This window comes from Zootoca vivipara, chromosome 2, assembly GCF_965207765.1.
Source record: "Zootoca vivipara chromosome 2, rZooViv2.hap1.1, whole genome shotgun sequence".
In the NCBI taxonomy this organism is placed as follows: domain Eukaryota; kingdom Metazoa; phylum Chordata; class Lepidosauria; order Squamata; family Lacertidae; genus Zootoca; species Zootoca vivipara.
In genome coordinates, this window is record NC_142584.1 from 58,992,402 (window position 1) to 59,004,807 (window position 12,406).

A 12,406-nucleotide genomic window follows, 5' to 3' on the forward strand; every position below is an offset into this window, starting at 1 on the left:
AATCCATTACAAAATCATTTTCTTCAAGATTTTATTTAATGTCTGGTCATGGGAAGGCAAACTTCTTCAGAAATACAATTCTCTCTGGTCTTGGGTCCAAGATGTTTATTAAGACCGGAGCATCAGCACCTTGCTTGGCTTCCTAATCTTTGGGTGCCATGAAGTCATGTCCAGCTTTTTCTCCACTGAGTGTAGTCGTGCTGTGGTCTCTGTCAGCATGTCCATTAACAGCTCAAGCTGCAGCTTCAAGTAATTGTTCTCTTCCAGTAGAGCTTTGTTTGCTTTCTTCAGGGCCTTGTTAGGTGATTCCTTATCATGATGAGAGGAAGAGGAATATAACTGTAGTAAGGGCATCTGCGGAGGGACACCGTCACCCTGCCACGCACCCTCCTGGAAGACAAACTTGACTTTGTTCAGCTGAGTACTTGGAGGGCCGTAATCCATCCCTAGTTCAGCTTGCCGGGTTTTGTAGTCCAACAGATAGTAAGTGGACAAAGAGGTTGTTTGGCGAAGTGTTGGCCGCCTGGGTAGAAATCTTTGAGAAAAATGATCAGCCCAGTAATCACGCACATCCTGCAGAATTTGAGAAATGGTTTCCATGATGAGGAGAGCTAGGGATGGAGGATGTCAATAAGAGTCCTACAGAAGAAAGTTCTGGAACAGAAAGCCAACATGTGCAGTATTACAGAGACATTACAGTATATGGCATTGCTAAAATGAAAAAACAACAACCAACAAGAAGCAGAAAGTCAATATCACACTATGACATTGAGGGGAGGAATGACAGGGAGATAAACTGTTAGGGCAACTATTGCAAAACAGTGCAATACTAAAGTGATAGTGAGGAGCTTCCGTGGTGTAGAACCTGCCACTTCCTAAGCCCTTCTGGTTTATGCACACCAGGGCAGAAGGGGTGTGTGTGTTTTTATTTATTATTCGCCATTGGGCCTTTTAACGAAATGTTGCCCCTCCTAGCGGAAGGGGATATAATTACACCCTGGGTAGATTTGATTTAAATCAAATCGATTTAATTCACGATTTAAATCGCTAGTTAGTAAGTCTTGATTTAAATCACTAGTCAATAAGACTTGATTTAAATCACTAGTCAATAAGACTTGATTTAAATAATTTTTTACAGAAACACTTATTTTTGCTGTTGTGATCTTAATATTTACAACCAGGTGGTTTCATTTTTGGAATAATAAATTTTCAGAGTAGTTTTTATTTGTTTATCTGAATAATTTATATATTGTTTTTCTGGTATACACCCTCCCAAGGGATGCATTATTGATAATGATTAATATAATCCCTTTAAAAAAAAAAAAGCCAGGTTGACCCATCAGTCAACCTTAACCTATTTAAAAGCCTGGGCACATTTTTAAAAGTCTTCAGCCAAAAATTTAATACTTCCTTTGGGAAGCAAGTTCTAAATGTGGAGCACCGCAATGAAAGAGGACCTACCCCAAGTCGTATCATGTCTCGTCTAGCATCAGGGAGTAGAGAGACCCACAGACATCCCTTCATTGAGGATCATACCTAGTCATAAGCATGTGGAAAGAGGCAGTCCTTTTGGTAATAGAAATAAGATCCCCAAGTTAGCAATTGCTTGTGAAATACATATTTTCCTTATGGTGGCCCCCATTTCATTTTGGACAAATTGAGTAAACACAACACTATTTGGTATTTGGGTTGTGTAAAGTTTATGCTCCAGCACCTGAGGAAATACAGTGGGATTACAGTACATTTTATTCAACTAGTGCCTGCCACCAATATTACAGGGTGGGGGTGGGGCATACCGGTAAGTATATCTCACAGTTACAGCGAGGTACCACTGTACTTTGGTTTCATACCAGTTTAGCATGCATGGCTTCCTCCTAATAATTATAGGAATTGTAGTTTAGTAAGAAGTATCTGTTTAGAGGACCCTCCAGCTCCTTCCCTTACAGAACCATCAGGGGGAAGAGAATGACTATTATCCGGTGTATTGCAATGGGGAGATGGGGAACCTGTGGGCTTCCAGCTGTTGTTGGACTCCAGCCCGTATCAGCTCCAGCCAGAATGCCCAATGGTCAGGGATAATGGAAACTGTAGTCCAGAAACACAGTAGGGATAATGGATGTTGTACTCCAAGTATTTCTGTGTGACTCACAGTGTCTATACAGTACAGTGCTGCTTTTGTTTGGATTTTTTTTGGCTTGTTTTTCTCATTGAATAAACTGTTTTACTTGTTTTTTAATTATGTAATTATAGTGTAACCTGCCCTGGGACCTTATGGTGAGAGGCAGGTATAGAAGTATTATAAATAAGATTCTTCATCCCTGCCATTGACCTATCTCCTCTCAAGTATCAGTGGGTGATGTTATTAATGACTACCTGTACAGATAGCAGTCATATAACCACCCAGCTTCACACTGGCTGGCAGTGCCATTGTCACATCACCAGCACCTTCCCATCCCCCCCCCCGCCTTTTCTCTTCCTTGCCTAAGTCCTATTCCACGTAAACAACAGCAAGGGATTGATGTAAAATAGAACATTGACTTGAAGGATTGCCGTTGCTCAAATCACTAGCACCTCCATGCAACAACTTGATAGAATTTGGAACATGGATCCTAGTAGCAGCATGAGAAGACCATTTACCCCATTGGATAATTTATTTTAAAAGTTAAATGAGTCTGACCTGGATCATTTCCGCAATGAAGAAAGTCATACAAATTAATTTTTCCCTTTACTTGCCTCCCCCCAGCCCTAAGAAAGCCAACTGGCACTAGGGCCAAGACCTTGGTGAGCTTGACACAAATGTCAATGTATGGCTCATGGAGTCCAACAACACCTGGCATGTCATTTCATGGCAATAGGATCAGTGAGCTACTCTGGTGGGTGTGAAGAGATTCAGTCTTCCCACTGTACAGCATTCTGTGGAACTCAGTGCAGTCATAGGAGCTGCTGAAGTTAGCACATGTACGCACCAGCGGAATAAGATTAAGGGAAATATTAAAGAAATGCAGGGTTGAAGTCAACTATATTCTATTCACTTATGTTAGCCAATATTTCAATGGGTCTACTCTGAGTAGGGCTAACATTGGCTACAGCCTGCAATTTGGATCTCAGTTTAATAAGGATGCATTGTTTTATCTGAGGCACTTCTCCTAATTTAACCAGTCACAACCTTGCCACACCTATTAAAAGGCTTTCTAACAAACATATGGAGGCAGGTCACCCACCAGCCATTAAAAAAACATTTTCTTCCGTTTCTCAAAATACTCTGCTCACCAGTCACTTAATTTTTTGCTTCTGTTGACACCTCAGAAATGAACAAGTTGGGCATGGGAAATAATCTGTTTGTTGCTTTTTCAGTAACATGCAAAAATTCTGCCTGACATCATGTTGATTGCCTCATGTCATCATGTGGTTTGCAGTGTCTCACAATTACTTTTCTTACTTTGGCCAATCATATTTTTGTAGGCAGTAGACACCCTGATGTGCATATCTGTGCTTCACTGCTGTCAGCAATCAGCTCAGTGTTTAGCTTGTGCTGATTAAAACAAACTGGTGAGTTAACTATTTACATATATGGCACCTGTAGTGGGCAAAGTACTCAGAATTAATTCATTAATCAATACATTGGACATTTGCACAATAACCTGTTCATTACTGGTGACAGTATAGATTTAATGTTCAAAGACTTCCTAACCTCCTTGATGATTGCGGCTAGTAGCTACCGTAACTACCCAACAGTGGAAGACGGCTACCAACCTGAATTTAGAGACATGGTGGGGTCGAGTATGGAATGTAGCCCGAATGGAGAAACTGACAAAACAACTTTGAGCACTGCAGAATATAAAAGGCAAGGAGGACTTTGGAACAGTTTGGCATACGTTTATTCAACATGCTAGAAAAGACAGGATTGCTGTATTGCCACTCGTCACTATCAACAAATGGTTCACGTTGGAATAACCTGTTAGGAAGACATGCAAGATACTCTTGATCTGAACAGAGAGATCAAAATGAATGGCTGAAGTATTTACAAACTTACCTATTACTTACCTAACAGGAAAAAATAACATTATTGGATTGTCTGGACAGGAGGGGGGTTTCCTGTTAGATGTATTTTTGAAAATGCAAAATTTAGTTTTTATTTTTTTTTAAATGGAGGCTGCTGGTTCATATTTGACACAAGGATGTATTGTGCAAATATAGCAATTAATATGTTCTTTGAGTATATTTCCTGCATATATCTTTAATCTTTCTGTATATTCCTTAAGATACTTAGTTGAGAAGCTTAAAGCATGTTATAAGGTCCCAACTCTCTGAAGCTACAGTACATTCATTTTGAAAATCAACTTCATACAATATAGTAGCTTTCATGCAACTACTTCAAGGTATATGGACTTTAAAGGTCATTATTAGGAAATGTATGGAGTAAGCCAGAGAACAATCTGTAGGATTCCAGCATGTCTGAATATAACTAGCGCATGAAGAGGTTAAACTATAGAGAAAGCTGTTCTATCAGGCTAAGCCCATGTCATCATTTCCTGCCTTGAGATGAAATGGGTCATGTTGTAACCTTTGTTTTCTCTACCGTATGTGGATTTCAGTATGCATGGAGCTCTGAACTGGTCACTCCAGCTGCCTACATGGCCTTAAGGATCTTCTTTAGTGTTAGACCAGGATGGAGTAGAGTAGACCCATTGAAATTAATTAACATTATTAAGTCAGGCCCATTAATTTAAGAAGTATACTCTGAGTAAAACTCATCTGTGGTATCATGCCACTTTGAGCAGTCATGTCTTCCCCCAAAGAATCCCGGGAACTGTAGTTTGCTAAGGATGCTGAGAGTTATTAGCAGACTCCCTATGTGCTTCTCAGTACTACAATTCTTAGATTTCCCTGGGAAGAGAGATTGTTAAATCACTTTGGGAACTGTAGCTCTTTGAGGAGATTGGGGATTCCCTAATAACTCTCAGCACCCTTAAAAAACTACACTTCCCAGGATTCTTTGGAGGAAAGTCATGATTGATTAAAGTGGCATGGGCAATAAGTATACTTTTAATGTTTAGTGGAGACTGGGCCTCAGTTGAATACCATTCTCAGTAATTTGTAGGAGCTTTAGTTTTGCATAATCAAAGTGGACTGAAGTCACCCTAGCATGACAAATCCATTTTTAAAAAATCAATACTTTTCAGTTTGGAAAGAAATGGGCAAAGTGTGGATGAACAAATTATTAATGGGAAGATGTGTAAACACCCCACAAGCAAATCAGAATGAAAGCTCAATATCATATAAGTTCCCCATAAACAATTCAGAACAAAATACACAACAAAGACCAGGCATTGTCTAAGCATTGTGAAAGCTTTGTGCTACCAAATCAGGATGAATGCTGGATAAACAGGTTGTCTGAAGGAGCCCTAGGATTCCCTTCCTTATAAGCAAGCCCCATTTGGAGAAAACTGGTCAAGGCAAAGCAGCTTTTGGACAAAACCATAGCTCCTGACTGACGCTTCTCTGCTTTAGATCACGTACAACCCACACTTTATATTTATTTGGGAATGCTTAGAAATCTTACGCAAAAGTCAAATCACTGTCAGAGCTAGTTAGAGCCTAAATCTTTTGGTCACAGACCAAAGTGGGTCAGAAGAGAATTGGAGTGCAAACCTGTGCACACTCACCTGGGAGGAAGTCCCATTAAATTTAGTCAGATATGCTTCAAGTAAACTGTGCATTGCATTGGGTTGTTAACTGTGAGAGGATTTAGACCCTCTAGAAACAAAATGGAGTTGAGCCGTTTACTACCCAATTGCACACTGTTTAAGATCCGTCTTAAGACAAACTTAATACGAATGTCCAGTTAAAAGGTTGCCTCTGAATTTGTTTCTTGGACTGAAAAGAACAAGAAACCTTTTCTCTTTCTCTCTCTTTTTTAAACATCATAGGTTTCTATCCTTAACTCTTGTCTCTAGCCTTCCCATCTCTCCTCTTCTTTCCCTCACTGATCTGGATGTGCTTTTTCTGATCAAAGTGAGTATTATTTAGACCAGTCTGACCTACTTCTGCCCTGCAGCTGGCTCCCTTTTGTTATGGATGCAGCTACTATGGCAACCTGTGTAACACATCTGCATCACAAAGAGTAGCTTCAAGTAGACTCATTTCCATTGCTACTTTGGGGTTTCATGGCAGGCTTTTTTCACACACTTGTCACAGGCTATTTGTTCACATGCTGGGAAATACATTGATGCTCAGTATGACATGCACTGCATCCAAGATACTGACCTGTATTCTTGTGAAATTATAGCTCTAGGATTCAGGATATTTCATTAGGCCTTCAACACTCTTGATAGTAGAGTATAAATTGCTATTGTTTGTAAATTGGATGCTTACTAAAAGTTAATTTGTGAATATATTACCTGCTTTGTGCTTATAAAAGTATAGTGACTCTGGAGGCAAAAACACACATTTTGCCCATTAAAGCTGAAACTTAAAAGCGATAGGCTGTATCCAGCTAAATCATACTAAAAGTAGATCCATTAAAATCAATGGACATGGGTAACATAACTCCATTGATTTGAGTGGCTTTATTCTGAGTATGGCTTATGGATACAATCCCATAGGGACTATTGTTTTAAGGGGGGGGGAACCAAAAGTTTCATGATGTGGGGTGAATTAAAATGTTGTTGTTTAGTCGTTTAGTCGTGTCCAACTCTTCGTGACCCCATGGACCAAAGCACGCCAGGCACTCCTGTCTTCTACTGCCTCCCGCAGTTTGGTCAGACTCATGTTCATAGCTTCGAGAACACTGTCCAACCATCTCATCCTCTGTCGTCCCCTTTTCCTTGTGCCCTCCATCTTTCCCAACATCAGGGTCTTTTCCAGGGAGTCTTCTCTTCTCATGAGGTGGCCAAAGTATTGGAGCCTCAGCTTCAGGATCTGTCCTTCCAGTGAGCACTCAGGGCTGATTTCCTTCAGAATGGATAGGTTTGATCTTCTTTCAGTCCATGGGACTCTCAAGTCTCCTCCAGCACCCTAATTCAAAAGCATCAATTCTTCGGCGATCAGCCTTCTTTATGGTCCAGCTCTCACTTCCATACATCACTACTGGGAAAACCATAGCTTTAACTATACGGACCTTTGTCGGCAAGATGATGTCTCTGCTTTTTAAGATGCTGTCTAGGTTTGTCATTGCTTTTCTCCCAAGAAGCAGGTGTCTTTTAATTTCGTGACTGCTGTCGCCATCTGCAGTGATCATGTAACCCAAGACAGTAAAATCTCTCACTGCCTCCATTTCTTCCCCTTCTATTTGCCAGGAGGTGATGGGACCAGTGGCCATGATCTTAGTTTTTTTGATGTTGAGCTTCAGACCATATTTTGCGCTCTCCTCTTCCATCCTCATTAAATGGTTCTTTAATTCCTCCTCATTTTCTGCCGTCAAGGTTGTGTCATCAGCATATCTGAGGTTGTTGATATTTCTTCTGGCAATCTTAATTCCGGCTTGGGATTCATCCAGTCCAGCCTTTTGCATGATGAATTCTGCATATAAGTTAAATAAGCAGGGAGACAATATACAACCTTGTCGTACTCCTTTCCCAATTTTGAACCAGTCAGTTATTCCATATCCAGTTCTAACTGTAGCTTCTTGTCCCACATAGAGATTTCTCAGGAGACAGATGAGGTGACACTCCCATCCTATATAATAATGTCCAAGTTGTCCCTGCGTCCAGTTGTCCCGTGTGTCCCTGGGTTACTGCGCATGGGCCCCAGGGACACAGGGATTGGACAGCAGAGACGACGTACACACACACGCACACGCTCTCCCCCCCCACCCCTCTGCCAACTGCCGCTCCCGGCCGGACAAGCGCCTCAGTGTGCTTGCGCTAAAGAGCAAGGAGGAGGAGGAGGCTGCTTTAGCCCCCTTCCCCCCCCCTACGACCAGCAGACCAAGGGGCTCAGTACCTTGGATGCCGGTCTGGTGGGACATGACGGCAAGCAGCCGCCAGGAACTGCCGCCTCTTGGGCCGGGGGCAAAGGCAGGAAGCGGCGCCGGGGAAAGAGAGCCGCAACTCAGCGCCTCGCTTGCCTTCGCCCCGGCGGAGGCTCCTTCGGGCCAGGCAGCGGCGCCAGGACTCGGGCCGGAGACACCGGGGAAGCGGCAGAGACACCGGGAAAGCGACAGAGTCACCGCTGCCATGTGCAGCTGAGGAGGCGGCGGGCTGAGGAGGGCGGCCCGGGCCGAGCGGCGGGCGTCAAGCCGAGGGGGCCGCCGGGGAGGCCGCCTCGAGCTCCGGGCTCCTTCCTTCCTCCTCCTCCTCCTCCAGCAGCAGCAGCAGGAGCGCGACAATGGTGGGACCCCCTCCTCCCATCTCCCGGCAGCTCCGGCCGCCCCTCGCGGCTCCTCACGGGCGTCGCCATAGCCTCTGGCTGGCTGCTGGAAGAGGAGGAGTAGGCTCGCTGGCCCTGGGATCCACCCACCGCCGCCTCCTTTCCGCCCCTTGGCTGCCTGAGCCCCGCCACCTCTCCTTTTCCTAGCGGCGCCCATGGTGTCCTGGCCGAGGAGGTGGCGCCACGGCCCCGGCTTCTGCCGAGACACGCGCTCTAGCGCCCGTTTTTAAACGGGCTGAATTCCACTAGTTTCTTTAAGAACTTGCCATAGTTTGCTGTGGTCAACACAGTCAAAGGCTTTTGCGTAGTCAATGAAGCAGAAGTAGATGTTTTTCTGGAACTCTCTAGCTTTCTCCATAATCCAGCGCATGTTTTCAATTTGGTCTCTAGTTCCTCAGCCCCTTTGAAATCCAGCTTGCACTTCTGGGAGTTGTTGGTCCACATACTGCTTAAGCCTGCTTTGTAGAATTTTAAGCATAACCTTGCTAGCGTATGAAATGAGTGCAATTGTGCGGTAGTTGGAGCATTCTTTGGCACTGCCCTTCTTTGGGATTGGGATGTAGACTGATCTACATTAAATATACATTTTTGTTAAAATTATTAAATTTTGTTAAAAATATACATTTTTGTTAACTTATTTTGTTAACATAATATTTAATGTTTAATGCTAAAAGGACTGCTAAAATAAGAGATGACTCACATGACTCCTATATGCTGGGGCTGTTCACCAATTACCTCTTTAAAAGTTTATTAAATGGATTTTCAATGTATACGTTAGTATAAGAAAACAATAGGTAGGAAAAATGTCTAGAAGGAATGTTTATACATATGAATTGTGCATACACCAACCTATTATTATTATTTTTAATGATACTCACCTGGCATTTTTCTACCTAGAAGGTCTTCAACACATTAGAATAATAGAATTGTAGAATTGGGACCCAGGTGGCGCTGTGGATAAACCACTAAGCCTAGGGCTTGCTGATCAGAAGGTTGGCGGTTCGAATCCCTGTGACGGGGTGAGCTCCCGTTGCTTGGTCCCAGCTCCTGCCAACCTAGCAGTTCGAAAGCACGTCAAAATGCAAGTAGATAAATAGGAACCGCTACAGCCGGAAGGTAAACGGCGTTTCCATGTGCTGCTCTGGTTTGCCAGAAGCGGCTTTGTCATGCTGGCCACATGACCTGGAAGCTATACGCCGGCTCCCTCGGCCAATAATGCGAGATGAGCGCGCAACCCCAGAGTCGGTCACGACTGGACCTAATGGTCAGGGGTCCCTTTACCTTTACCTTTACTAGGGTCCACATGGCAGGGACAATTAGAAGGGTCCACTAGGGTCATCCAGTCCAATCACCTGCAATGCAGGAATCTTTTTGCCCAATGTGGAACCCAGTACCCTGAGATCAACAGTCTCATGATCTACCAAATAAGCTATCCCTTCAGGGAGCTTCAGTCTAGGATATCTGTACAGCCTGTAGAATGGCAGTCCTTCAGGTATGTAAAATTACTTAAGTTTTGCTTGTTTTCAGCCACACCTAATAATCAAGCAGGGTTGAATCTGTGCTTAAAGTTTTGGTTGATTAATTAAAGGCTGCAGATTTAATCCACACATTAGTATACCAGTGCCAAGTATTCGCATGAGAGGGATAGGGTTTGAATTTCTGTTTGCATTTTCAAAAACAGAACCCCCCCTCCGCCTCCCCCTATCCCACTTACAACTTCGTACCAAATACAGCATATATACATATACCATATGACTTCCCTTCCACCCTTTTCCTGGTTCCTTTGCTTTTCTACTACTCCGCGTATTCCACATCTTTTTAATCATCCAATTTGTTATCTATTAAAAACTCTTATATATTTCAACTCTGCTAGATTTACTCGAGACCTGCTAAGCTATGTATTTGTTTATACTGGTTCTTAAAATATTTGATAAACATATCCATGCAAAGCTTTGGTTGATTAATTAAAGCCTGCAAATTTAATCCGCACAAACATACGTTAGTACCAGTGGCAAGTATTAGCATGAGGTATAGGGTTTGAATGTCTGTTGATGGGCCATGTGAGTATTCTCAAACTGTGCCCCACCCCCCACCCCAAAATCTTGGCTATGCCCATGGTTGGTTGCACAATGTTTAACTAAACATTACAAAATAAACTTTCAGGTTTATTCAAGGTTTTGCAAAACAAGTTCTAGGTAACTCCTTGTTTTGACTACACCACATATTCCTAATGCCTTTAATCTTCGCGTCTGTGTTTCAATCTAATAGTGACCACCATGAGAATTGGCAAAGGTCTCATATATCTTGCACACATACTAAGCACACTGAATCAGTATGCCTGCTGCTACCCACCTTATCCTTATCACAGTCTTCTGGAAGCACTGCTAAAATATCCCCCCACCCCTGAAGAAAAAATTGTAATAACTACGGTACTTTGTCATTGCAGGACTACTGAAATGGTGGGATAACATTGGTTAAATAAATAGATTTGTATAACAAATCATAAATTGTTTGAGCCTCAGGCTTATTAAACGTGCTTTAAAATGCTGTGATTTAAATTATTATCCACTTTCTGTCAGCAGCTGTTTTTCGATTTCCAGGCCAAATTCCATAATCCAAGACCTCCAACCCAGTCCAAGTCTAGAACTTGACTGGCTTCAGAAGCCTCCTGCTTTTGTTGACTTACAATAAGAGACATTATGTTTTTGCCCCTAACAAAGCTTCCAATGAAAATTCCAACAGGAAGCTGGGTGACATGTGTAGTCTGTTTTTTAGTTTTGACACAAACAGCAGGATGCAGTACTTCAGTTAAGAAAATCTGATTTGTCTGAAGTGCATAAAAAAAATGTGGGTGCTAAACAAGAAGAGCAGGTAAGACACTGTTTCTTAAACTAGCTCCTCATGTGATTATCAGCTTATCATGTCAAATCTGGATACACCCAAATTACAAAACAAAAAAGTTCAACTGTGCCAATGATACTTGGTTCAAGGACTGGTTCAATGTACCTTGTTCAATGACAGTGCCTTTGTGAACAGTGCCATCTGGCGTGAAGGTGGGGTATTCAGGTATCCCAAAGAGAGCTCTCCTTGGTTTGCCCACTTGAAATGGATGTTTGACTTATCTTTCCTTCAAAACTGAGCAGATACCAAACAGAAAAATTGTAAAGCTATACTAGTAATTTTCCTTGGAGCCATATCTATATGTATGCTTAAAGATTAACCAGTTTATTATGGAATAAGCTTTCTTGGGCTAGAGTCGTTCACCAGAAGCAGTTCACCAGAAGTGGTACCTCAGGTTAAGTACTTAATTGGTTCGCACCCCAAAAAGTACTTAACCCGAGTGGTGATAGCGCGCACGCGCGAAGGGCCGACAGAGCGCTTCTGCGCACACGCGCAGAACGATTCTGCGCATGCACACACGGCGGAACCCGGAAGTGTTTACTTAACCTGAAAGTATGCAACCTGGAGCGTACTTAACCCGAGGTATGACTGTAATCCATGAAATTTATGCATTAATACTGTCTGATGCTGGTCCATTTATGAAAATAAAATATAAAAAAATAATTAAAAGACAGAGGTGGATGAAACTGCCCCAAAGGTACACAATAATTTTGTATGTGTGCATTTTGTACACCGTTATATGGATTTATTTATGTAAAATTTATACTCCGCTTGATTGTGTGTGGGGAAACCCTCAAAGCAGTTCTCAAAAGATAAAACAATAAAATCAAGAAAAAATTCACACATCTCCTTTAAAACTAATGCAGATTAAAATTACCTCAACTTTTTTATGCATCTGGGTAAGCTTGTCTAAACAAGAATATTTTTAGCAGGCGCCAACAAATAGTGCAGTGAAGGTGCCTGCTTGAGCTCGATAGGCAGGGAGTTCCAAGGTGCAGGCGTTGCCAGAGTTCTTACAAATGCTGGTATTTTGTGGCACCTGTAGTAATGCCGGTTCCGTCCTATAGCGCATGAGCGAGGCCTTACATACTGCAGGCTGAACAAGGGCTGAGTTACAGTTCACTGCCGCATCCCT

At 42.6% G+C, this 12,406-nt stretch overlaps 1 protein-coding gene across 1 annotated transcript; it reads right to left on the reverse strand.

The window, feature by feature from the left end:
- Positions 1–17: 17 nt before the first annotated feature.
- CBY3 (chibby family member 3) lies at positions 18–12,263 on the reverse strand. The gene is made up of 2 exons (XM_035108032.2): positions 12,149–12,263; positions 18–654 (listed from the first exon to the last, which is right to left on the reverse strand). The coding sequence occupies exon 2, from the start codon at positions 598–600 to the stop codon at positions 109–111; it is 492 nt and encodes a 163-aa protein (XP_034963923.1). The 5' UTR covers positions 601–654; positions 12,149–12,263; the 3' UTR covers positions 18–108.
- Positions 12,264–12,406: the final 143 nt, after the last annotated feature.

Bases quoted from the DNA above. Each gene is read 5' to 3' on its own strand.
- CBY3 (XM_035108032.2), bottom strand. From the start codon at position 600: ATGGAAACCATTTCTCAAATTCTGCAGGATGTGCGTGATTACTGGGCT.